The sequence below is a fragment of the Oryzias latipes genome, chromosome 9, assembly GCF_002234675.1.
Source record: "Oryzias latipes chromosome 9, ASM223467v1".
Classification (NCBI taxonomy): domain Eukaryota; kingdom Metazoa; phylum Chordata; class Actinopteri; order Beloniformes; family Adrianichthyidae; genus Oryzias; species Oryzias latipes.
In genome coordinates this window covers 3851493-3878763 of record NC_019867.2, presented here as the reverse complement: position 1 = coordinate 3878763, position 27271 = coordinate 3851493, and the positions used below count along the sequence as shown (strand labels likewise).

The 27271-nt window shown below is 44.5% G+C and overlaps 1 protein-coding gene across 2 annotated transcripts in view; it reads right to left on the bottom strand.

The window, feature by feature from the left end:
• znrf3 (zinc and ring finger 3) overlaps window positions 1–26087 on the bottom strand; it is a 66991-nt gene extending 40904 nt beyond the window's left edge. Inside the window, exon 1 of one of the 2 annotated variants that reach the window (XM_020705705.2) lies at window positions 25610–26087. In XM_020705705.2, the coding sequence (XP_020561364.1) occupies window positions 25610–25837 (228 nt within the window). In that variant the 5' untranslated portion in view covers window positions 25838–26087. The remainder of the gene's footprint in view (window positions 1–25609) is intronic. The other variant, XM_011478810.3, reaches the window with a different exon arrangement.
• Between the last annotated feature and the right edge of the window lie 1184 nt (window positions 26088–27271).

The following is a 27271-nucleotide window of genomic DNA, read 5'->3' as shown; positions in this document are numbered from 1 at the left end:
GCAACTTCCTGCCGGTGAGAGCTGCGAGGAATGCGCGCTGGACTTCCAGGACATGAATGCGAGCTAAAGCTTTCCAACAACAGAAGCAAGCCCCCTCCACTTTTCTGGAGGGAGGTTGGAGAGGTGGGGGGGGAGTGGAGGGCGGTGTTGGTTTCAGATGTCAGCTGCTTCTGGCTTGTTTTCTTTAGGAAACACTTCCAGGGGATCAGGCTACAGCCGAGGAAGCGCTCACCTGCATCACTTCCGGGTTAAGGTGGTTGGGGTCAACCCCGTGGAAGGAAATGAAAAAAGACGCCAGGAGTCGCTTTTAAACGTTTCAAGCACCGATCATCAGTTGACCACAAATTGAGGACGAACAGGCATGAATTGAACACTCACTACAAAGTGGCATTCCCAGGAAAAGCTGATATAAAAATAAAAAGTTTAGAAGGAAAAAAAGGAACACTGTTTAAGATGTGCTCACGTTTTAAAAAAAAAAATGCTTTAACTTCTCCTCACACATTCCCTAACAACGCACTCCGATCCTCTTTTGATCCATTTTCAAAGCATTTCTAATGGTGTTTTCATTACAATTTTGCTGTTTTTAGCCATAATGGTGAGGAATGGGTCTTTAAGATGTTATATACCTTTACACAACGGAGCAACTTCAGCTGTAAGGCTCTTTGACCGATAGATCATCTCCCTTCTTCCGCTCAGGTTGCTTCTCTACCTGTCAAATTTTCTTTTTCAATTAAGATTGGTTTGCGTTTCATCCCGAGTCATGATGGAAAAAGTTTCAAAAAGGCTAATCTAAACTTAGTTTTTTAAGTTAGAGACGTTTTGCAACTTAAAACCAGCTCTAGATGACCTTTTCTAAAACTTTTCCTGCTACTGAACTAACTTAACGAAGGTGAGTCTTCATGAGCCAGACTCCAGCCTTCCTCACACTGATCTCTCTGAACTTTTCCATTTCCCTCTGATCAGAGGATTGCAGGTTTGGTCCCTGCCCTGCCCTGCCCTGCCCTGCCCGCCCATGTGTTGAAGTGTCCTTGGGCAAGCCACTGGACCCCACTTTCCCCCTTGTGGTTATGAGTTGGCACCAGTGTTAGGCATAAGCCGCCAACAGTGTGCATGGGTGAATGGGACAGTGACAGAAAAGCACTGTGACCATGTCCAAAAACGTCACTTTTTATTACTTTGACCTGAAGTGGTTCTGGCATATAGTCCCTTTCTTAATTCCGAGGACAATTTTTTCCTGTATGAGACGAGTCATTCCTCTTCACTGTCACCAAGTGCTTTCTCTGTCAGAAAAATGCAACTATGTATTTTTTTTTGGTTGTTTTTTTTTTTTTTTTAATCAGACACAGCTCTTAAGATTCCAGCTATATGCTGTATTTTCAGAAATATTGCAGTAAACCCTACATGGCATGCTTTAGTTTTTTTCAAAGATGGATCAAACAAGGGGTTTTTCAGGTTCCAGTTCCTTTAATTGACAGTTTCTTCCCTCTAACTGATGTTTAGTTGCAAACCAAAACAGTTTTCCGTTTCCTAACTGCGCTCAAACAAACAGAAGTATTACGTTTCCACCTGAGATCTCCGTTTTCCAGATTGAAGTGATCAGGGTGGATTTTTGAAGATGAAAGCGCCCTTCTTCTTCATCGCTGCTTGTGTTTTCGGCCTCTCCCTGAGCTCATTCTGACCCGTGATCAGGTTAGACAACCCCCCCCACTCCATTCAGAGCTGCACAGCAACACTGATATCCCCAAAGAGAGTGAGGAGGTGGAGGATAAAAAAAAAATCCTATCTGAGAGATTAGCTGGCAGCACCCATCTGAGCCGGTGGTGCGTTCACTGCCGCTGCGATCTTACCTCAAGTCTCTTATTCTAAAGCAAAGCATGTCTTTGATACTCAACCAGAAGGAATCTGGAGGCGTAACAGGTTTCTTTTGTGCACTGCACCATGCACGCCAAGGCGGGGATTTCTTTTCTTTACCAACCCCCCCTCCCCACCATGCCTTCATCTTCTACTTCCCGTCCCTCACCCCAAACAAGCTGATCGTAAACAATCTCTTTTTTCCGGTTACCGAGTAAACCTTTTTTTTTGGGTCATTTTTGCAAACTGATCCAGGGTGAGCGCTTTGGAGGAGTCCAAGGGGGTGAGATCCCGGGTGAGGTTTGACTCCCCTTGGAGATTTTCTTAAACCCATTACTTCAGCTTTTTTCTGCTTCATGGGCTCCAAGTCTGAGGCCATTGTGTGGGCAGAAAATGACCTAAATTGACATTCAGAATGGTTTTGGTTGGTTAATTGTGCCCGAGCATTGCTGGCATAAATAAAACAACCCCACCCCCCACCCCCTCCCTCCTTTAAGCCTTCTACTCTTTTGTAGGCTTCCAATAAATGTAAAGTGGTCATGCCTGAACTCACATGAGCTTTCTTCTTAACGCTTAAAGCTCGTAGATCCGAAAGAGAATCAGGACGAAAGTGTGAAATGAGAAATGAAGCAGCAGTGCTGCTAAGCTCTACCCACACACACCAATCAAAAGGCTTCACAACGGCCGGCTAAAGAAAGGAGGAAAAAAAAATCAAAAGAGGCCACTCGCTGGTGATCAGCTGCACATAAACTGTCAGAAGGGAACGTCAAAAGCACCCCTGGTTTCCCTTTTCCTCGCCGATGTGATCAAAAGGTGCTTACCTCCCTGGAGGAGGCCGGAGAACGTCAGGCAGAGAAAGTAGAGGCCGGCGCGCTGCAGGAGGCCGGCCACCAGCGGCACAGCCCGCAGAAAACGCCACGCCGCCTCTCAAGCGTCTTTCAGGGAAAAGAAGGGGAGGCCGAGGAGGAAAGAGAGGCTGGGCACACAGCGAGAGGTGAGGCCTCAAAGGAGCCTGGTTGCCCGGGAGAAGGGGAGCCCGTGCTCCAACAATGCCAACATTAACCGAGGAAGTTTTAATGAAGGAGCCTCAAATGCTTCTAGGTCCTCGGCAGAGATTGAAGCTGTTAAAGTCTCAGTTCCAACTGGAAACGGGCCGTCTGCAAGCGAAAAACGGGTAAACCTGTACGGAGCATGCAGGTGGTCTGCATCAAATGTCAAAGTTGTAGACCACTCAATGAGCCCATAGAGCACATGTGTCAAAGTCAAGGCCCGTGGGCCAAATCCGGCCCGCCGTGAAACTTCATACACAGGGGGTCGGATCCTTTTATATTATTGCTATCAATGGCCCGCCGAAATGTAGCACCGATAACGTGTTCACTACATATCCCATAATACAGCGAGCCTCGCTTCGCACCCCGGTGCCAGCTACCTTGGTGAACACTAGCCCTCACGATGCCGAAGAGCAAAAGGTTAGTTCTGAAAACAGAGAATTTGAATAGCGATTGTAGGCAGAATAAACATTTACTGACACTGGTTAACCCGTTTGTCTCATTTGTGGCTGTAATTAAAGAATTTAATCTAAGACAAATCTATAAGACAAACATCAAATACGCACTTCAGCTGAGAAGCTGAGCACAACGAGTTTGCACGGCGCTTTGGTAACTTTGAAGAACAAAAACTGAGTTGCTTTGTGACCCGTTTGCCGTCGTTGTGAAAGCTGCTCCTGTGCAGATTCAGATGAAGCTGATGGAGCAGCAGTGTTTTGACAAACTGAAGGCAATTTTTTTCCCTCCTTTCCTGCAGAAATGCCCCAGCTCCATCTACATGCAGCTCCAACTTTGTGCATGTTTGGTCATACGTTTCTGTGTGAGAAGCTCTTCTCAGTGATGAAGACTAACAAAGCAGCAGATAGGTGTCGTCTCACTGATAAGAGCCTGCAGAGTCCATCCTGAGAATCTCCACAACACAGGACCTCACACCAAACACAAACCAACTTGTCGACAAAAATGATGCCAGATGTCCAGCACTGATAAAATGACACAAGAGCAAAGAAAACAGAATCATTGTATTCATTACTGCTGAAAAGCATAAATCATATTCATATTTCCAGACTGTTTGAAATGAGGAAATAAGACAGAGAGCAGTTTGTGTGGACATCCTACGGGCACACACCTATCATCGCACGTATGGGTCAAGTAATCCCACCTTCCTAAGGACTAGAGTGGTGTTTGGTTACCATATGACAGCATCACCTATACATCACAAGTTGTTCAATCTCCATTAGCCTTATGTATACTTCATGATACTCTTACCACACACACGACAAACACACGTTCCATTTTTATGACATCCGTTGAGGTGGCCGAACAACGGCCTTTGGAGAACTGCCAGATACACCTGCGCTTCACTTAAGATGCAGCCACTCCTCTCTATGACCCTCCACGGGCTTGAAGTTATAAAAGCTGCACATCAATCAGGTTTACTTCCAGGCTAAACCTTGTTGGGACGTTTTGTGATTCACAGTTGAACTTGCAGAGCTGGAATCTGTGTTTGCTGCAGAACCAAAGTGTCTGTTGTAGTTGAGTTAATGACATGATGGAGAAATTTCTCTTTTAGGGCTTCTTGGTGACGAGACAAATCATGGTTCCATCAATGATATCAACTCATTCAGGTCCTAAAGCTGTCAAACAGCCCCAGACCATCACACTACCACCACTGTGTTTAGCTGTGCCAGTTTGAGTACAGATGTTCCAGTCCGGACATTTTGGGAATAATTTTTTTCTTTGTTTGTGTTGCTCAGGAGTGTCTCTCTCCTCAAAGTCTATGATAGATCCATGTTTGCCCAAAAGTTTGGCTTTTTATGACTGTGGGGTAATTCTGGACTCATCTTGGTTGCTTCTTAGAAGGTTCTCCACCATTTCATGTTTGCTCCTTGTACAGGTAAAGGGTCTCACTCTTGCTTTCAGGAATATCTGAGCTGCAGACGTGCCTTTGTTGTAAAATCACAATTCTTCTTCCACTTTCGGCTTCTCCCATCAGGGGTCGCCACAGCGAACAAGTCGCATGGTAAATTTGGCAATGTTTTACGCCGGATGCCCTTCCTGACGCAACCTTCTCAAACCGGGCTTGGGACCGGCACAGAGGTAAAGAAGGGAATAGGGAGCAGCCTGGAGTCGAACCCGGGTTTCACAGACGGAAGGCGCTGCAAACCAGCACGAGCTAAACCGGCTAATAAAATCACAATTACAAACCGGAATTTCTGTTTTACATTTGTTTGACGAAAGAATAGGAACAAAGCTCCCATTTGGCAACACCAAGGATCAATACCAAAAATCATCCACCCCAAATGAAAGTTACAGGACCCCCCCCCCCCCCCCCCCGTCACGCCTCCTTCTGAATGCTAGAACAGCAGTGAATGCAGACGCTCACCGTCCTTGCACATATGACCATAAATGGGGGGTGGGGCTGCAGCGGCGATCGGACAAACAGTGTCCTTGGACCTCTGCCGAGCGGGGCTATTGTGCAAACGTGCGGCAAAGAGTGGGAGAGAAAGAGTGGGGAGGGGCAGCAGCACCGGCGGGGGCGCTGAGGCGGCCTATATGTGCGTTTAATGAGCGGATAGAGGGAAACACGACAGGTGTGGGCAGGTGAGAGATGAGTGGGGAACCTTTTCAAGGAAGAAGTCCGGTTGCCGTGACTCAACTTCAAGACGTCACCTGGATGAATGAAAACCTTCACTGACGTATTTATAATTTAAACGTTTAACCATTTGTGAAATTTTAACTAAAATGTTAAATATTTTCTCCTTCAAATTTGTAAAGTTGACATTAAAGTAATGCAGATCCTACTGTAAGGAATAAAATTAAAGTTATGAGAACAATGAAAAAAAAGCTCATAGTTAAAAGTCAGAATAAGGGTGTACCACAGCATTTAAATAAAAGTCTCACTAAGCTCTAAAGTTATAAAGGTCTGTTGATCTGGACCTTTGACTTCACTACATTTTTAACAATAAATAGGCCCAATACTTTGCATTTTTCTTTTAAAATGTCTAACTTTAGATAATTAAATATGAAAAGTGCACAAATCTACTGGAAGAGGGTGATTTTTTTGTTTGATATATGCACTTTAAAGTCCTAATATGTCAATTGGTTAACATTGGCAGTTACCTGCAAAAAAAGGCAAATTTCTCCTTCAATAACCGTGTACACTAGATCAATACACCCTTAACTCTCCCCCTAGAAAAATAGATCTTTGTGCTGTGAATGTCTGCATATTTCTTCTTTTGCATCAAGAGGAAGAAAAATGAAAAAAGTACATTTTAATTGGTGTGGAAATAACACTGTTAGCATATAGCTACAACATAAAGGCTGATTTGTTCTTTTGATCTCTCCGGAGAGTCTTTATGAAGTCACTGTGGGATCGGCCTGGGCCCAGGGGCAAGGCCTGCCACCAGAATTCCTCCGAACATTTGTTTAGCAGGCCAAGTGCAGAACGCTGCACAAACAGAGTATTGTTCCTCGGGTTCTCACTTGTTGAGCTGCCAGAGGTACAAGCCGATGGAGGCCGAACGAGAGAAATGGGGAAAGGGCAGCGGGTTGGGAACAAGCGGACCCCGGGGATGACTGCTGCGGAAGAGTTAAACATCAATAGCGGGGGCTTTGAGAAAGCGACCGCCAACATCTGAAGATCAGGTCATTTCACAGGCCAGAGGACTGTTCCATTGCTGAGCAGTCAGAGCCCCCCCCCCATGACATGTTACAAATTACGAGCAAGGCCAGCGTGTTCCTCACACATCGGAGCATTTGGGAAATATGCTCGTCTGCCCTGGGATCCACAACAGCGGCACAATCAAAATTCTGGGAAAGCATGTTATTTGATTTATTTTTTTATTGAAAACAAGGAACCACTTAGCCAGCTGTGACCTCTGGGGCATCTGGCCTCTATTCTAAGAGGATTTGAAGCTGCCGGTTTGCTTTCTGGAGGAGTAACTGCAAACACAGACTCTCATGCCAAAAACAAAGCAGAACAAAACTATGCAAAGCTAGAATATTTCAGGAAGGAGGACAGATTTCACAAGAGGCTGAGCATCAAACACAACCATTTGGCACAGCGCATGACACGTGTGATTAATGCCATGCAGCATTCATTTTCAAAAAATCGTCACAAGTTCAAAGCAAAAAAGGAACAAAAGAGGAAGAGAAATCAGAGGGAAAAAGAATCAAATTGTGGGGACGGTATCTAATTCTGTCCATCCAAGAATAATCTGTGTGACAACAGTTTGAGTTTTTACAGACGCAGAAAAGTTGGGCCTATTTTTGCGGATGAAATTCCCTCTCATCTATGGGTCAGGACCTCTGGTCCTTAGGAAAGAATGTGCGACTTGAAACGAGAGACCAAAAGGGCTGCCTGCATCCCCATGGCCTCCCAGCTGGGAAGGCGGCATTTTGATCAAAGAGGCTCTGCGGACGGGCACTCGGGACGGGACAGGAGGCCATGGGACGGGTCTCTGACCCTCTCACTCCTCATGTATCAACCATAAAGGGCCCACTTTTGTTAATAAAACTACATTAAGACCTCTATATACCGTAATGTTGGTATGTTCAACAAATTTTTACCCCAACTTGTCATATATGGATGCATGGGTAGGGACGCCCCCCTCCACGTCACATATTGACGCTTGAGGTGAGTTCAACTCGTTGTTTTTCCACATGCTTCAATTTAAAGACTTGGTAAAGTTTCACAGATTCTGATTCTCGCCTTAATAACATTAATATTAATAATATTAATAGAGACAACTAAGAAAAGTGTTTTTCTCTTTCCTCATATATTCTATAAGCATCACTCGATCCGTTGCCCTCACTTAAAATAAACTACATTTTGTTGGTTTATAGAACAGAAATTAAAGTAAAATTATTTCTATGGCTGAAAAGTAAATCCATCCCCAGCATTTCTGGATTTCTTATTTTCAACGCACACAAAGCGTCAATATGCGAGGCGGCGGGGGGGTCCCTGCCCATGCGTCCTTACATGACGAGTTGGGGGGAGAACGTGTTGGCATGTTCCACCGAGAGTCTCGCTGCTTACCTTCATTCATCTTGGCCCCTATTGTATGTAAAAACAGGCTGAAAAATGGTGACTGTAATGCAGTGGACATGCGAGCTCATGCAAGTTCAAAACAATCTTTTTATGGAGACTTGTGACTTAACGCTGCATTACTGATTATCAGAACCTGAGTATTTCTTCTCAGTTTCTGCAAGCTGAGCAGGAACGTGTTGTGTTCTGTCATTTTTATATCCCACTTCTTTCATTTTCCTGTTGCTCAGCCTTTTAGTACGATTCTCTTCCAGGCATGGAATAAAAAGGAATAAAAAGTTACCAGAAAGAGGCAACTTGTCCGTCTACAGGTGTCTGGTTTTGTAATCTAAAAGCAGTTTAGGTATCATGCATACGGCTAATTCACTTCTTGTTAAAAAGAAAAGTTAATATTTAAAGATATTTAGATAAATTGAATATCCCTAATGTCTATCTATTGTTTTATGCAGAAAGACCAAAGAGGAGGTGGTTGGTAAGATGACTTTGGTTGGTGTGAGCAGGGCTTACATTAAGGTGGATGTTAGGTGACCTCTATAGGGAGCCCCCAAAAGACAAAGAAGACCCACAAAATGTGTATTGTGAACATGGAGCATAAACTGTCCTTTCAGTGTAAACCATCCACATGTGATCTTTGTCATTTTGTTTTCTCTCATTGTGCCCCGCCCACATCCTCAGAAAGCCCCGCCCATTCAGGAAACTTCTGTGCACAGGAGTGCTATTCCATCAGGGACCCATGCAAATACATTTTTAGATGTTTAACGCAAACAAATCAGGAGATGCATGGCTTGATTTTCAAGAATGTTTAAAGAGGATCCATTCTCTGATGGGGGCTTGGGTTTCAAGTTTAACCAAACGCGGTGAAAACATTGCAGAGAAGGCAGCAAGACCACACCTTTGTTCCATCACCTAAAGGTTTATCCACGGGGAACGGAGAAAACACAAAGAATAAGATCTCAAAATGGCATGCACAGAAAGATCAACTGAAAGTCTGTGTGATCAAACCTCCACTAAATCAGTAGAAATACGGCTTCATTCGCAAATTTAACCCTTAACAGAAAAAAGTTTATAAATATATACACTATTTTTTTTTCTGTTTAGTCAGTTTTGGGGATTTTTCAAATATAATAATAGAAAAAGTGCACTTTCTGTTAATTGTTAAAATAGCAAATAAATAAAATAACGTTTGAAAAAGGCTACATCTCCCAACCCTACAAGGAAAACATATTTAAACTGCCTCTATTCAAAATCTCCAACTTCTCAGGGTGTGTAGGAGAATCTCACAAACCCAGAAAATCCATCAAAACTTTTTCAGACAACCAATCGCAACCCAATGCTGTGTTCACACCAAACTTGGTTTGAGCGGCGAATTCCACCTCTGATTTTGATGAATTCGCTATTGTGTTCATAAACGTGAAACTCAGACTGGGTGTGGGAGGAGCTACCGACTAAAGTTATCAGCCGCATTGCTACATGGAAGCATTGACTGTACTGTAACCCATATACAGTCGGTGGTCCTTCCGTCTGTCTGTGACCCAGTTGCTGTCCCGCATTCATCCGAGGAAGAAAAGGTTAAAGGATTTTTTCTTATTGTCTTGATACAAATAAGAAAAATATCTTAAAGTTTGAGAGGAGAACGATCAGATTCTCCTCCATATTGGTTTTGGACTCACATCATCAACATGTAACAGCCCAAAGCTGAGTTCCTGATTGGTTGATCCGACGCAACTTCTTCACAAAGTTCAGGTAATGGAACTTGAATGGCCGTGACGCCTAAAACGCACTGGCGTTCAAATCCCACCGTAGGACCTTTGATCGCATCCGTGCGTTGACTTAACATTAATACACGACGCTCTTGATGATTCTGTTTAAACATAGATTTAGATTTGCTTTCCTGAAGGCTTCCCATTCCCAGAAAACTGGTAGGCAGAGCTTGATCACATCAAGCAACATCATCACAACATCAACAAAATGCAGGGGAGTTTCTGGAAACTTGGTCCCATCAGCTAAATCCAGAGAATCTGTAGCTAAGAAGGGAAGTTCAGCAGTAAATGTGGGTGTCGAGACATTTTCACTTCATGGTTAGTCTTTTGTGAGGACTCAAATACATCTTTAAAATAGAACACTTATATATTTAATTTACAAATGAAAAGATGTGCATCAACAATCTGATCATATATTCTAACATTTAGCCTGTGACGTCCAACTCTTTATGGCTTTCAGTGCAACGCGACAGCAATGACTGTCATAAACTTGAAACGTACATACCGTACATACAGAAGGGTGCTGCGCAGTTTAATGGAAATGATGGGTTTAAGAGCTGAGCTTTACACCTTTCAGCTTTGGTGTCTAAGCCAGATCTGAGCCGGTTCAACTTCCAGACTTTCCAAGAAGACTAGAGAGCCGTGTAATTAAGTCGGTGACAATAATATACTTCAAACAGGAAGAGGCCAAAAGAAGACAATTTTAGTACCTTGCTGATTTCAGATTACTGCAGGTTTACGACTTCAGAAGACAGCTTCATGATTTAAAGATGATTACAAAAATGCCTTGAGCGTTCTTAACCAGCCAAGGACTCCGCCGGCGCTGCCGGCTCCCACCTCAACCTGAGTGCATCAGTGTAACAAGCATGTCACAACAGTGAGGGCTGGTTTCAGCAGAGAACAGAGCGTCTTTTGTAGGTAGAACCATGATGACCAGCATCTCCTGTCAGGCTTCTACCCCTATATGAGAGCCCAAGCCTCCAGACCAACAAAACCAAGTCCACCAGCCAGCCAGCCAGCCAGCCAGCCAGCCAGGGCCTGGCCAGGAGAAACCTGTCATCACTACCACAGAGGCCTCTATTCATTCCCTCAAAGACAAAGCCAAAAGTGTACAGAAGCCATCCAAAGCATTCCAAGCATCCAGATATTCTCCTGCGATATCATTTTAGGCTTTTGTGAGGCTGCGCTGCTGTCTGCCCCCTTCATCCTTGCTTTGCTTTCCTTCCTGTGAAGAGTTTGTTGACTTTTCGACTGAAAGACCTCACACCAATAAACCTCGGTGCAGCTCGAGTAGCACGTGTTTTGCAGAGGGATTCAAAACTCCTGAATAAACTTCAGAGGTGCTCACCGAGCTTCTCTGGGATCAGAAATCTCGCACCGGGCTTTGGTGTTAGACCTTTTCCGCCGTGGTCGCGTCTGAAACCACACTGAGGCCCTTGAGCTCTCGTGGTGAAATCTCCACCTGCTGATAGCATCACCCCACCTTTCCCTCAGCTCTGTGCTCGTGGGCTTGTGTGGTGGGCGCTGATAAAGAGACTGAAAACGAGAAGGAAAAAAACGGTGATGAGGAACGCAGTGCCAATCATCAGAGCATTGAGACGAAGCGAGAAAGAAATCTAAAAAATGATTAGAGAAGAACGCCCTGTGGAAATAAAAATGGGAGTTGTGTATCCTGAGGGTAAGCAAGCAGAGAAAAAGAGGGGGCCCTTCAAAGCAAATCTACAAAACCGCCCCCAGCTATTTTACAGAACCGGTTTTTCCGTAAAGGATGGATCCGTGACCCTTCTTCCAACATACATTAACACCTGAGGAGGAGTTCATATGTTCATAAACCCATGTGAGATTTAAGGATGCATGCATTGGTTGAGCAACATTACAAAGTAGGGTATGCAGCAGAGATTGCGCAAGACTGCGGCTTTCTATTTAATGCAAAAAAGAAACTTGGCAAAGGAACAAACCACCCGCCGCTGCCATTTCCAGTTCAGTGCAGCTGGAGAAAAACAGAAAACTGTGAATATAAATAAATCTGAGCTGTTGACATGGGCTGAGAGTGCAGGGACAGGTGCCACAACGACACCCCCGACCTCCAGGGGACGTATGCATCCCATAGCGGTGTCCTCTTTCAACATGGACACCAGTGGGACAAACCAGTTGGTCTGCTCCAGGGGTGTGAGCTTAGCAACAGGTCGCTCTGATAAAGCCCAGGAAACACCTGCGGCTTTTGGGAGAGCTTAGATTGACACTCGGATTGTTTGGAGGCGGAGTTTCTGGCTCTTGTAGAAAACCTTTTTCCTACTTAATGAGTGCATCTTAAAAGGTCTATTAGCCTGGCTGCTATTGGCTCAGAGTCAATGCAAAGTGTCCTGCTAATCCAACAGTTGTTGGGGTCCGTTCAAAGTCACCTCTGCTTCCAGCTCCACACTGGTGTCAGGAATCCACGGGCTTCTTTGCATGCCAAGCGGCCGGATATCCTCTGATTAAAGAGGGCCCTCTAAGCCCGGGACATGTGCTGGATGACTGGGGAGGGCGACAAAGGTTAGGGCTCTTTTTTTTTTAGGAGGATGCTGTTGGGAAGGATGTACAAGCTGTGCTTAAAAGGTCTCGGGAGGAATTTCTGCATCAACTTTGCAAGGAGTCGGGTGGAGATGCAGACGCGATCCGAGCTAAAGTTTCAGCTGCTCCTGTCCTGATGTGTGCGACCCACTTAGTCGGAGAACAACAAAGTGACTTCAGGTTATTGCAGTCCGCCCATTATTGGCCCACATTGGCCTCTAATTATTCCAGCAAACATTGACACAGCATGTGTGGTCCGACATCCATACACCCTTCCCCCTTCCACTCCTGTGCCCACCACAGAGAGGGAGAGCAAAAAAAAACTATTTAAGAAAAGCAGGAGAGGAAATGTACTCACCATTTTGTGCCTCATTAGCATACGATTACATGTAAGAATGCCGCAGCCAACCAACCGAGACCAATCTGCACGATGTGAAGTGCAAGAAAGGCTCTGGTTTTCTCGGATGAAAGGACTAAAAAGGGACCTTCTCCACATCTCTATACACTCCAATTAAAATTCTAAAGCTTCCTGGTTGCCTGGACGATATAAACTCAGCAAAACAATAATTATGACAAACCCAAACAGCACGACTTTACAAAGTCCTCCGTCCATCAATGGAGCAAAGCTGCAGAAAAGCTCGTCTTAAAACACGGTAGCCAAACATTGCAGGGATGGTCTGTGTAAATCATAATGGTCACATGGAGGCTGCAGTTGCACAAATCCATTCAGACGAACGGGAGAAAATAATTAGCCACTCCCTGACAGGAAGCTGTTCTTTTATTCCAGCTACTATGAGACGACTAAAGCAGCTCTCTAGCTCTGTTGCAGAACTTCTCGCCTTTTTTTTATTAATGTACTTCATGGAAATTATCTCCATAAAATCTTTAATGCACAAGTGATTTATGGATACAAAGCATTACTTTAAAACAAAACTGAAATGAAAAGAATTAGGAGAAAAGCTCAGTCATTTTAAAATATCTCAGCTAGAGGTTTTTGTTTTTACTTTAAATTAAAAAAGATATAAAAATAATAACTTAATTGTGAATATACACACTGCAGTACATTAGGATAATCATCATGTTAGTCATGACCTCAGTTCTTCAGAGTTTTAAGATGTAGAAAATAAAAATGTGTCTTCTAAACACACTTCTGGTGGAATTCTTGCTAAAAACGTCATTTTAAAACCGAAAGTTTTTTAAAAGTTCAGCTAAAGCGTATTTTTGTTCAAAGGAATTTGGAAAAGTCCAGATGAACCTTTAAAAAAAAATTCTCTCCTACAGGACCATCCTTCACAGATTAAGTACTACTCTGGCAATTTGGTTAAAGAGGGAAAAGGTACTGAAAAACATTTGTGTTCATCTGAAGGACGACCAATTATTTTAACGAATTTGCTCATTTCAAAATCACAATGCAAAAGTCTGTGATCTGATCTTAGTCCGACTGGATCATAAGACCTTCATTCACAGATCAACAAGTCCTGCACATCAGAAATAGATGTGGTATACGAGTCACTGAGGGGGATGAAGGCGACGTCCCAACCAGATCAGTCCCAACCAAATTTCTGCTTCGTTGTAGAACCAGGTTCTGAAAAACTGGATACCTTAAAAATGCAAGTAAGTCTGGAAAAATTTCAGTCACAAAGCAGCAAGGATGTTATCTTTTTCAGAGTACAGATGAAAGTAGAAGAGGCAGATGGATGGAGGACAAAGAGCTGGACACAGCTGGCTGAGAGGCTTTGTTCTGACCTTTTCAGCCCACTTTGGGATCTACAGAACCCAGGTGGTACAATGTCACTCCAAAGGTAGAGCGTGGACCCAATTTGAATTCTGTGTCACACAACTGGGGGAACCTGAACTCTACTTGGAATCACTTGAGTACAAAGGCATGAACCCGACTTGTCTCACCTGAGCTCAGGTGTGTCATCTCAGTTTGCAGTCTTCCATGATTCCAGAACAATCGCCAAATGCCAGGTTACATGGTGTCCACCGAGGTGCATAAACATCAACCCACTTGGGATTCACTCCAATGCAAGAGGGCATAACCTAGGAAAACACTACTTGCAGAGGGTCCTGACAAATATGAACTCATGAAGTTTAAATCAAGGATAAAGGGAATAAAACTAATATGCAAGTCGTATTATTTTAATGCAAGAACATGGATGCGATGGGTATCATACATCATACAATGCAAACAAGTCACCTGTAACACTGAATCAAAAAAACAACAACTGTACGGGATGCACTGGTCACATATGACTAGCATACCGATACTGAGAAAAATAACTGGATTGGATTCCTGAAACTACTGGTTCAGTCCATTTGATCCGCTTCAGGAAGTTCTGAGAGTAAAAGACTTGTTAGCTCTGACTCCACAAAGCTGAAATGCAGATCTTCTTTGATAAGAACCTGCCCGAGATGCTGAAATGACGTCTTTAACTTGAAAATGCAAACATTTGCCTCAGGTAAGCGTCTTCAGTTTGAATTCTGGTGGTGCTCACTGGTCGCTCAAAAACGTTGGCAAACTATGAGGCTGCAGAAGTCGATGGATTATTGGAGCACTGTAGTCGCTGAAGTACAGTGATACGTACTGTATTTCCAAATAATGTACAGAAAAAGTGAGAGTATTGATTTGTATTTTTATGTGTTACAGCGGAACAATTTGGAGAGTTGTCAATAAAGTTTGACTTATCTGTCATGTTGCTCTCCCCACAAAGATGAACAACACAGTTCACCGGAAAAACTTCCCATTTACCACTCTTGACCAATGGCCCGCTTCTTAGCCTTTCTACGTATTCTGGGTAATGTAGTTTCATTCAGCATATGACTGTTCTTAGCTAAATGTGCCTAATGGTCCAAAAGTTACAGTGTTTATTCCGTTTTGACTTTGATATCAATATGCTTAAGGGAGACAACATGTTGATTTACAATAAGGTCACCCCCCCCCATCTCTTTATGATCTCCACCATATCTCCATTACTGCACGTTCTCCTAGATCTTCCTCCTCCATCTGACTGACGGGTCATCTCACCACCATGGGGGCCAGAGCCGTCAGCCTCTCTGCTCCTAGACTCTGGAATGATTGCCTCCCCACATCCATGGCTTTCACTTCTTTTATCACTTTCAAAACCAGTTTAGAAACTCTCCATATTTCCATCAGAACACTCTTTCTAGTTCTCACGGTTTCATTTTTTATTTTAGGTGGCGTCTCCTGCTCTTTTATTTTGTGGCTTTTACTGCTTTGATCATTTAATAATAGTGGATGACGGATGTATCGCTGGTTAACTCTGGTCAACTTGCGTGATCTACTGGCTGTTTCAGACTCATGTTAGCTTTCCAGGATCCAAGAGTGTTTGTGGTAGGACCAGAGGACGGCGTTAATGATCAGTCATTTTTGTAAGCAGTTTAAGTATTCAAAGCACCTGAAAACCGAGGCTGCAGCAAATGCACCAGATTCTGTCAAAGGCACCCGTGCACAAAGTTTACAGTTTATGACCTCCGGTTGGAAAAAGCATCCCAACTGTGCTGCAGCTTTCGAGGCTTTTTTCCCCCCCGACACGGCTGCATTGAGGCGAGTCGGACTTAGTTTGGAGCGAATTGTCAGACACTCTGAAAGAGCAAAGAATAAATAACAGTTGTCTGAAGCTCTGCACGGAAACGATCCCATGACGACGGAGATCTGCTCGACTTCCAGGAGTTTAAAAGAACCTGACCCCGGCGTGAACTTCCCATAAATAAAAGGGCAGGTGTTTATTGGCGATTGCAACATCAATCACCAAACAAAGGTGAGGAAAAGCATGCAAACAGCCAACAGCAAAGTGAATCAACAACTGGGCGACCGTCATGCACTCGGTGGAGGGAGCTGCTCTCATGGCGGGCGCCTCTCCTCCGTCATGGGAGCTGTCAATGAGTTATCAGTCTGACGATCATGAGGGCTTTTCTTAAGAATCTGTGGTCATGCCTGGTTTCACGCACATTACAAGGGAAGGACATGAACACACACACATACCAGGTATAAACTTTACAAAGAGCAGCAGTGACTCAGTTCCACCTGTTGAGCTTCTGGAAACGCCCAGCGGATCAAACCATTCAGCTGAACAGATTATTCCAGTTTGGCAATTTTATTTTAATTACACATTGTGACGGCTCCTCCACTTTCAAGATGTTTATTTGTCCTGCAATGCATTTTGCTGCAGGGCTTGCAGTTGCATCATCGTTAGGTTTTGCAGCGCTGCATTTCCAGGTCGGCATTAGTCATGGAGGCCTTTGAAGAGCCACCACCCCCCCTCCCTCCCTCCTCCGCCACCCCTCCAGCTCTGCCTTTGAAGTTAGCATGTGGAGCTGGGCTGAGCGACGGGCCTCCCTCCTGGGCCTCCGCGCCTCGCCTGATCCTATCTGCTCAGGCGGCGCATTCATGTGGTTTACACCCGCGGCATGGGACCCGGCGGATGTTCGGTCAGCCTCGCGGGCCCCTCCCCGTTCAGGGCCCACAAGCTGGAGAACAGCGGGAGCAGGCCGGGCTTCAGCTGCTGTGACGGGAGGAGCAGGAGGAGCTGTGGAGGAACTTTAAATGGAGGAACGAAAAAAAACTGTCCTTCGTCTTTGATGCTAAAGCACAGTGAAGCTTCTGACTTTTTGGTCACAATTAATATAAAAACAATTGATAAGTTGTAATTTTACACTAAGCAAAATAAGAATTTACGTTTTGACTTTAATAATTTCATTACATTACAAAAAAAATAATGTTTATCACTGCCTGATATAAAGTATTGACACGCTAACAGTGAGAAAACGCTGCAAAATCCAGAAACATTGAAGGTTTTCTCCAACATAAAAGGTCATGACTAGGGTTGTGCCGATGGACGATATCATCGTCCATCGTGATGGGTGACTGACATCCCGATGGAGAGACCACCATCGTGATGCCACGCCCCCGCCACGTTGCGCGTCGACACCATAAGCCGCGGTTACATGTACAAAATATCTTGATGGGATCAATGGTCGGATTAGAATCCAACCGTGTAGATGGGCCCAGAAAAATGTTTTCAGAATATAAAAACGTTCACTAAGGTCACAATTTCAGTCGGACTAAATCATTCGCACATGCGCAGTATTCGCACATGCGCAGTTTGAAAACCGGAAGGGGATACAACTTCCGCCGAGCGGCTTTTTTTCCAAACTTTATTGAATGTAACAATTCAATACAAAACGATAACAGCGCCGAGCGGCTATATATATTGACATGTCAGCTCGGTAAAATACGAGATGATCTTCTAAACGTGCTTTTAATAATGTTACGGTTATTATGAAACACCTGTTCGCTCATCATTTGAATTTTAATCCGTGTGGTCAGTGCTTTTTCTGAACGAAGCCAGGATTAGCAGTATATTAACACGGGCTAACAACATTAGCTTTGGGTGGTGCTGCATCCTGTGAATAACATCAGCCTTTATTTAGTCGGGACACGACTGGAAACACAAATCCACGTGATTGTTTGAATGTTTTCTAAGGACTGAGCGACATTTCTGCTTTGATGCTCAAACCTCTGTCTGCTGACGATCCGTGCTGTGCTCAGACACACACTTTTAGACCCGGTTCTGAGTTCGGTAGCTTGTACCCCTAGAGCTGCGGGACGGATCGCAGTCTTAAATCTCCCACACATACCGCTCATGTACCCCCCCCCCCCCTTCCCATAAAACACAAAGCTGTAAATCCGCACTCCGGCGGTCCACTCCGCCAAATGCGGGAGTGGACTACTTCTTTTCTATTTTGTTTGTTACTTTTTCTGTTAAAGTCACTTCCCTCAGTTTATACTGGATCATCGCGGATTAACCATTAGTTGGGAAATGAAATGAAAAAAGCAAAATAACGAATAGCAGTTATATAAGAACGAAAAATGTAAAAAAAAAATACCCCCCCCCCCCCCCCGACGATGTCATCGTCCATCCCGATGGTTGACAGCAAACATCGCCAACGGCCAAATTAAGGGACATCGCCCAACCCTAGTCATGACACACGTTTGTAATCAGATTTAACACAGTCGTTTAACATGGTCGCTCTAGATTGTGGTCAAACATCAAGCCCCTCACCATCACACTACCCCCACCATGCTTGACTTGTGCTGCGATGACAGAAGTTACAGTTTCAGAACGTGGAGCGTGCGGCTTATGCGGTTCCCCCGAAAGCGCATCTTCGTGGAGCGTCGTTCAGCGCCGTTTGACCTACTTTTGAGATCAGAAGATCTGAGACTTAAAAACAACAAACTCTCAGACAGTGCAGCAGCTATGAGGTCCACCAGGACAATCAGTGCAAAAAAATACTGATCTTTCAATCTGCAAGTCTTTATTTTATCCAAGTTAGTACATGCTCTTGTTGGAGTTTTCCCATAAATCTCTTTCTGATTGTTGGATCACAAACTCTGACCTGAACCGAGTCAAGTAAGAGTCCACCTTCTGCTTCGAGGACCTCCTGGTGCACTTGGACTCATTTTGGTTGGTTGTTCCTCATTGCTTCTTCAATCTGCTTCTTTGGAGTATCTCAGTGTGTTTCAGGCTGAAACATGTCAAAAACTCTGCTCTTAGCAGCTTTTTAGCTGCTAATGTGATGCAAAAAACAGAAACATCATTCAAAAACTGCAGTAGAAATGACCTTTGGTACATCTTTATTTAATTTGACAATTTTCTGAGTGAAATTGAGTTCAAAGTATTCATTTAAATTAGGCCTACAAAAAAAAAAAAAAAAAAAAAAAAAAAAAAAAAAAAACGCAAAATTTATCGTTATCGCCATATCAAGCTGTGCAATACGAATATGGCAAAAGTCAGCGAAAATTTCCTAAAACAATATTATGGCAACTTGAAGTATTTAATGAATCAAATAAATCCATGTATGCATTTAAACAAAAAGATGGACGCCTTTTATGATAGATGTTGGCCACCTATGTAGGTTAACTCTTATTTAAATTAAACTGTAGCAGTGAAATGGAAATTACATTTTTGGTTGTTTTGCTATTTGCTCATGTATCCCAAGTTATATCGTCTTTGCAATATTGATCACTGATATCGCAGGTTTTCCTCATATCGTGCAGACCTAATTTCAATCATTGGGACAAAATTGGAGAGAAAAACTTTGTCATGACAGTCTATGTTAAAAAACTTCAATAAACCTGTAATATTGAGACAAAAAAATCCTTTCGTGCATAAAAGTAGGGCGCAGCTTCAGCAAAACGAAGAGGAGGAGGAGGAGGAGGAGTGTAAAACATTTTCACTCTGGAGAAAACCAGAGAAACACAATCCATCAAACCTCCGGCCTCATTGTGTTACAACCTGGATCTTCCTCGCGACACAAACCTGCATGCGCTTAATGAGACTGTGGGAGCAGAGATCAACATCATACCCACAAAAGCCCCCAAAGGGGCAAAATAAAAAGAAAAAATGCGAGCCGCCCTGACTGGAAGCGCAGCGTTGAGGAGCGGATGGTTATGTAATGATGTACACAAAACACAGACCTTTGAACTCGGTGTTCTTGAACGTGGATGAGCGGAAGATCTGCGATAAGACTCTGGCTTTTATGAAAATCCAAGGCCGGCATCAGAAAAACGAAGAGGCGGGTGGGCGGGCCTGGGGTGGGGGGGACTACAAATGGAGTCCATGCACCTTGCAGACTTTTGTCAACACTAAAGTGCAACAAAAGCGGAGGCTGGCGTTTTGGCCTTCCGGTGTTAGTCAGCACATTCCTGCCTAACAACAAAGAGCGGCTGCTGGTTCCACCTCTTAGCCTTTGTTTTACAGACACAATGTGTTGATGCCTCCTTTTATTCTGGGCATGAAAATAGCGAGTCATTCTCCTCTTCTGCTTATTCATGAGAAAAAAAAGCAAAATTTTCAGAACTTTAAGCCTTCATCGGGGATATGGGAGCAAAATGGCGCCCACGGAATATGAAGGTCGTAGACCCCTCGGGTCAGCACCCGGGGACAGAATATCTTCAGGCACATTTTTATATGGGTGTGCTGCGGGTGAGATGTTGTAACGAACACTTATACAACACGTAAGGGTGAGTAAGGGGGAATTATGTGAGACGCAGACGTATCGTACAGATTTTTACACACTATACTACGAGGATTTACGTATCACCTGCACACCAGTGACGTGCACTTTGACCATGACAAGAGCCTGGCGTAAGAGCTTAAACTGAATGACAGCAGCACCTGTACGTCATCAGCGTGGGAAACTTATATTCACCTAACAAATACTTCATGATACACACAATGGTACAGACCATTTTGATGTCGTCCCTCGAGGTGGCCGCACCAACCTCAAGGGAACTACAAAAAACTGCAGGGTTTTAGAGGAATGGTCAGAAAAATGCTGCTTTGGAATGAACATTATAATACACTTAAAAGCTCAAATAGTAGATTTTGCATGATATAGGCCCTTCAAGATCTGTCCACTCCTCTCTACAACCCTCCACGGACCCCGGACCCAACAACCTGCAGCACTCATGAGGGTGAAAGTGGCTAAGGCTTTATATTTCACTATCAAACCAGCCTCTCTGTTCCAGGAAAGTCCATCACTAATTGATTGATGTTTGTCAGAAATGCACTTCCAAGTGTGAACGCAGTTCAAGCTGCTGCTCCGATACACCTGTGATAAAAACAAGCACCTTACTTCCTGGATTTCTGCACGCGTGCAGAAGAGCCGCAGGAAGCATCCAAACCAAAATATGAGGCGTTCACCTGCAACACCGAGCCCGAGCCACCGTACACATAATCCATGGCATTTTTCCCCACTAAGGGCATCTGAGGACTCTGAGCATCTAATCTACAATTCCTGGGGTGGGGGGCTGGTGGTGGGACGTGTTAAGCAACAGAGAAACTGTTTAGTCTGTTCCAAAAACAGCTTGAAATCACCTTGGCTGGAACATGAAAGAGGACTCAGGGTTAGGAGACGATGGCACTTAAAATACAGCTGTGGCCGCCAAGCCAATAAAGGAAAAAAGAAGCTCGTTTGTGTACTGCTGCTACTGTCGCTTCAGCGCTAGGAGGGGCCCCCGTCCCTGGCATCCGCCGAACGGACCGGCCCATTACGGCCTCTTGGGGTTTCCAGGCTGCGGTGAGAAAGCGCACTAGATGGTTTCAACCACTAAAGCCCTCATTATAGTCTAAATGCAGCGCGACACAACTCCTGCCAACTGCAAGGTAGACGCTCCAGTCTTTAGGCGCATTGTTGTCTGAGGAAGAGGAGGAGGATGCGCCGGGTCGCCTCTTATGAGGAAGCCACATTATTCCTTCAGGTTCGGGCCGATGGCTTCCATTTGGCTGCTCTCCCTGCCACGTCTCTCACAGGGGGAGCCAGATGTGAGCATCACTGCGGGGAAAACGCCTTTAGAGACAATACAGGGATGATGAGCGGCAGATGGAGCTTCTGTTCGCATCAAAGAGGGTTTAATCATGTGATCTTTGTGCACAAAAGTGCAAAAAGGCCCAACTTTTAATAAATGTTGTCGTGTCAGTTTTAAATGTTTTTAAAGACTCACTGATGAAAATTGTGTTTTTGGTGTTTTCAACATTTTTCTGATGATGGAAGACGTTTAAAAAGAAAATTAAGCTTAAAATTTGCATTTCTGAATATTTCTTTATTCCGATTGTTGTGAATCAGAAGCAGACAAAAAAAATACAGTTTGAAAAAGATCGTATTTGTGACGTGGTAAATTTGCTGGCTGGGCCGCCCCGTTCTGATGCATCCACTTGTAGACGACTAAATCTAGTTACTGCTTTGGTTTCTGGCATCTGGCTCTAAACTGTACGGCTGGATAGCTCCAATGTTGCTCACCATTTCTGTTGCAACAGTAATGTTAGACTGGGGGTGTGGGGGGGCTGTAAGCTAGCGGGAGAGCATGTGAACAGAGAGCTCTCGGTTATGGGAGACGGGAAGGGGTTGCTGTGCACCAACGGTCGCACTGACAACTCAGAGGGCAAATGTCTTATGAATTCTGCAGAAACTATGTCCTACAAAACAACACAGGGTTTTTTTTTTTTTGGTTGGAGACGACAAAGTCATAATTTAAAGACCACTGGGAACGCTGTGAAAATGGATCAAAAGATGGATAGAGGGTTTTTTAAACACCACTATCCATCAGAGAGAGTCGCTCCAATGACACAAACTGTGTAATCTGATAAAACACAAACAGAAGCCTTAAGATAAATTCTAGCTTTTTATGGAGAGCATAGTTTTTTTTTGCTATTAGTAGACTTCCACCAAAGGAAAAAAGACACGGATATATCTTTCACATCCACATTCTGTGACCAACTTTTCATTTTTATGGGGAAAATTGCATCAGAACCTGAACAACTCTGGTCAAAAAGGGCAACACCAAAAGTTCTATAAACAGGTTCTTTCTGACATGCACTTCTGAATAGAAGCATCTAAGGAACTGCCGCCTTTACGAGACATGGAGGACTTCCAGAACATCTGCAGAAGACTTAGAAGTCTCAGTTTGATTCCCAAAGGAGGACATCCACAAACCACATGGCCCATACAACCATACAACTTCATTCATGTCAGATATTAAGGAATGTAATGGATTTCTAGCTTTAAGTAAACGTTCCTTGGCGAGCCTCGTCTACGTTTTTCACACCCAAATGTTGAGCGTAAAGCCAATAACTCCTACATGGACGGGTTCAGCTCTGAGATGTTGAAAAAGATTCCACCTATTTACCACAAAACTGCAGTTTGAACAGCAGAAAAAAATATTGGATAGAACGATTCATCTCTGTGGATCGCTCCAATTTGTATGAGGAAAAAAAAGCATCTTTCCTCCAAAGGCAAATAAAAAATGTATTTTTATGATTTTCTAAATAAAAACTTTCTGCAAAATAAGGGAAAAAAATTAAACAAAAGTAGGTAGATATTTCCACAAAATAAGAGTTTCGCAGTGAGAGCATGTCATCTTGTCTGACGGCCCATTCTAATGTCCTGTCAGAGTGATTTAAAGAGACCTCAATTACTCTCCTATTACAGAGTTGAGCCGCAGCAGTTGAGGCAACGGCTGAAGAAACCTGGGGCTTGGCACCAGTTCATCGTCCCAAGAAGCAAATTAACTTAATTTATTATTTTTGGCCCAGGCAGCGTGTGCCACTTTTAGCACTCTTCAGGCAAAGCTGAGGCCCAGTTAACTTTAGGGAATTAGAAAAGGAGCGTACAAGTGGTGATCATACAAGAGAGTCTTTGCTCAGGATCCATGCCAAGAACTCCCCCCACCCCTACACACACTCTCCCCTGAATTTGAACCCGTACCTGCTGAGGTCCGGCCACTACTGTGCACACAAAGCAAACCTTCAGCGATCTTATCAGACAGAGGCAGAGAAGACCCGAGGCGTCAGCTCTGCTTTCGCCCATCGCGTCCGCCTTCGGTGTGATTGTGGCACAGGTAAATATTTACGCTCAAACCAGGTCCAGCTCAAAACGCGGCAGGAATCCCCTTCGAAGTTGAACACAGCAGCAGATCTTAAGTTTCAAAATGTGCTTTAAGCCATCTTGTCAGCTTTGTCTTCCATAAATCTTCAGTGTAAACTATATGGAGAAGTTTCGGAGCGCCGGACAAGCCGCCCCTCATTACAGCCTGACAAAGTATAAGCTGTCTCCAAGTGGTCAGACGCTATGTTTGTAAAGAAAGCAAACCTAAATAGATGTGGCTTTTCGACGTAAAGCCGAGGTCCGACTTCACTGTGTGGTTACCAAGCGGCGCCGAATGACCACGGCAGGGCTCCCTTTCAGAACCCCCACCTTTGATCGCCGTGTATCGTCTTTCTTTTACTCCCAGCGTCCTCATTTGTAAGAGAAAACCAAACTGCAGGTGGAAGAACTCTCAGTGGAGGGGATGTGCGACGAGTTCAGCCTCTGCTAAAGCCTTAGTCACATGCACCTGTACTGGGGGTTTGACCTGAACCGGTGCTATGGGTCTTTGGGTTGACCGGGGTCGTAGAGGGTCGTCGTCTTAAGGTTAGCGCAGGTGTGTCTTGCAGTTCCCTCGAGGTTAGTACGGCCACCTAAATGGACCTCACGAAACTGGAACGTACCATTGTGCAGCGTGTGTCAAGAGTATCATGAAATATTTGCAAGGATAATGTAAGTTGCATGCACTTACGGGTGACGCTGTCGTAAGGTGCCCTTACGCGTTAGGATGTTAGTGAGTTTTGGCCCCTTACTGACTGCGGCATGTACGGGGTATTCATGCTGCAGACAAGGAGCGCACACTCATCATGTGAACAGCGCTAGCGGGCCCCTTGCACAGTTCACAGGTTATGAAGGGGCTGACATAAAGAAAATTCCATACCCTTACCCTCACGTTTCCTAGAAGTAATCACCATGACCTCTCACCTGCAGCATACCCTTAAAAAAGTAGGCTTAAACATTTCCGCCTACGATCTTGAAATTTTGTGCGGACCACCCGAGTTCCCCATAAAGGATAACCCTTTTTTTCGCCCGCAGACAGTAACCGTACCCACCTGTAAGCGCAAATGTGGCTAAAGGCATAAAATTGAGCAGAAGGCGATAACTCCGTAGCAACTATACCATTTTTTAATGCTTGGGCTTAAGTGTAGAAACATTTGTGTCTCTGTGTAAAAGTCATTTTCTCTGGTTTCCTTAGCAACTAAAGTCCATGCAAGACCCGCCCACAATTGGTGACAGATCAGTCAATGCTTCAAGTGGGCGTGGTTTGATGGTTGAGTCGAACTGTATGAACGTGACATCTTTTTCAACATGGCCTTTACCTCATCATGTTTACCAAGTTCGGAGGATTTGTTCTGATCCAGACGTTAAAAGTGGCACAACATGAATCCATTCTTGATGTTTATGAGGTGGAGAGTGGAAACACCTGCACAGTTATTTCAATGTTTTCACTCTGGAGGAGCTGCACGCGCGCATGCAAGCCGAGTGCACTTGTGGTCGCAGGATGATGTGTGTGTGTGTGTGTTGGGGGGGGGGGGGTATGGTCCCCCAAAACACTCGTGTTTACTATAAAGGAAACACAAAATAAGCCCCTTCTGGCTTTTAAAAGGAGGTCGGATTCGGGGGGGTAACATAAAAAGTTGCAGACAAAGTTTCCAAACTTTTCCGCAATTATTTCAGGAAATCCCTCTGATCCAAATTGCGCGCATTACCGTGCGTAAAGTGCGCAGACGTGATCTGCAGACTCCAACTACATAACTTGCAGAAGCATGTTTCCCCGTCAATGAATTCCAGCAGATAGGAGCCATCTTGTGACCGCATATGCTTGCAGGCTTCGAACCATCCTCCGCCGCGCCATGCAGGCAGGCAGGCAGCGAGGCGTCTCACCCGGAGTCTCGCGCACTTACTTGAACGATCTCCCCCTCCGCGCTGATCGTGGCTCCGGCTTTGGAGAAGCGTCCCTGCAAGCCAGTCGTGTACGTGGTATAATCTCCATTGGGACTGGACTCGAACAGCACCACTTCCACAAAGGCTGTATCCTTGGCGGCACCGAGAGAGGCGGCGGCCAGCAAGACCACCAGGAGCAGCGAGTCGGGCGCACGTTCCGAGCCTCCTCCCCGCGGTAAAAGCATCATCTTGCCGGCTGGATCGGCTCGGATCGGGACATAATTTCTCACGGGTGAACTGGTCAGGTGGAGGCGTCTGAAACCGGGTCCGCGCGCGCGCACAGCCTCAAAGGAGTCGGGATTGTGCAATAAAGCCGAGCTGGGCTGAAGCGTGTTTGTTTCACTACCGCGAGCCTTGTCAATTACACTGGCCCTCTCTCTCTCTCCCTCCCTCCTCCTCTCCTCCTCTACAAAGCGGATCTCCTTTGATCTCCGAACACGTGATATTTTTTTAGTCCCCCCCCCCCCCTCTCTCTCTCTCTCTCTCCCAAAAGGGCTCTATCCCCACCCACCGTTTCGTCTGACCCTCTCTCCTCCGCGCTCCCCTCTCTGAAGTCCCAGCACTCCGTTAAGGAGGCTCCGCGCGCTCCAACTATTACCTTTTTTTTCACGCAAACTTCCACAGCTCCACGCAAAAGTGACGGGGAAGTGCGTTTTCCCGAGCGGGTCCTGAAGTGGATCCGGCGAGCTCTGCGGCGCCGTGGCGGAGCACCTCTCCCCACTCTTTTCACGCCGCAATTCCACCTTAAAACAAACACGACCCCGGTCCAGGACGCTTCATGATTTACCCGGGCTAATTTTTCTATCGCATCCATGTTTGCTCACCCGGTGACTTCAATAGTGGACTACATTTTCACCGAACCAAGATAGTTAAACATTTGAACTCAATTTGTGTTTTTTTTAAGTGCAATCATGAACAATAGATCATTCTACTTTAAATCTTGTTTGTATTTAAGCATGTGGAGGACGAGCAGAATGAATCAAACGCCTTTTAAGGTGGTCAGTTGCACTGAGCATGCTCCAGGTGATGGTGGAGAGTAAAGACCCCCAGGAACCCCAACAAAACTGAACAGAACAATGATGAAACAAACACGTTATTGACTGTCATATATAAAAATAAGTTAAATTCTGGCCTTTTTTAGAGAAATCACTGACGTTTCATTATTTAAATATACTTGAAAAGATAAGGCCAAATATATGGCTATGCAATAAAATATTTATTTAAAGCTTCATTGATTACACACAAAGTTGTCCCCAGGTTTAGTTCGTTTTAACAACCCAAACGATTAATTAGTTTTGATACCAACAATGAAAAAAAAAAAATATTGGCTAAATTTCAAGTTAAAAGTAGCCTACATTATTTAAATGGAACACTTTAGACTGAATCAACATTTTTATAATGCAGTTGTGAATTAATCTTTATTTATAAAGCACTTTACAACGCCTTCGGGGTACGAAAATGCTTTACAATAACAAAAGAGAGAAAAGGACAATTAAAAATTAAGAAAATACATTAAAAGTAACAGCGTCCAACTAGGCAAGGCACAAAAACACAGATATAAACACACGGTACAAAAATAAAGTTCATTTTACGCGTCCAGCTGTGTATTTGGTCTGCACAGT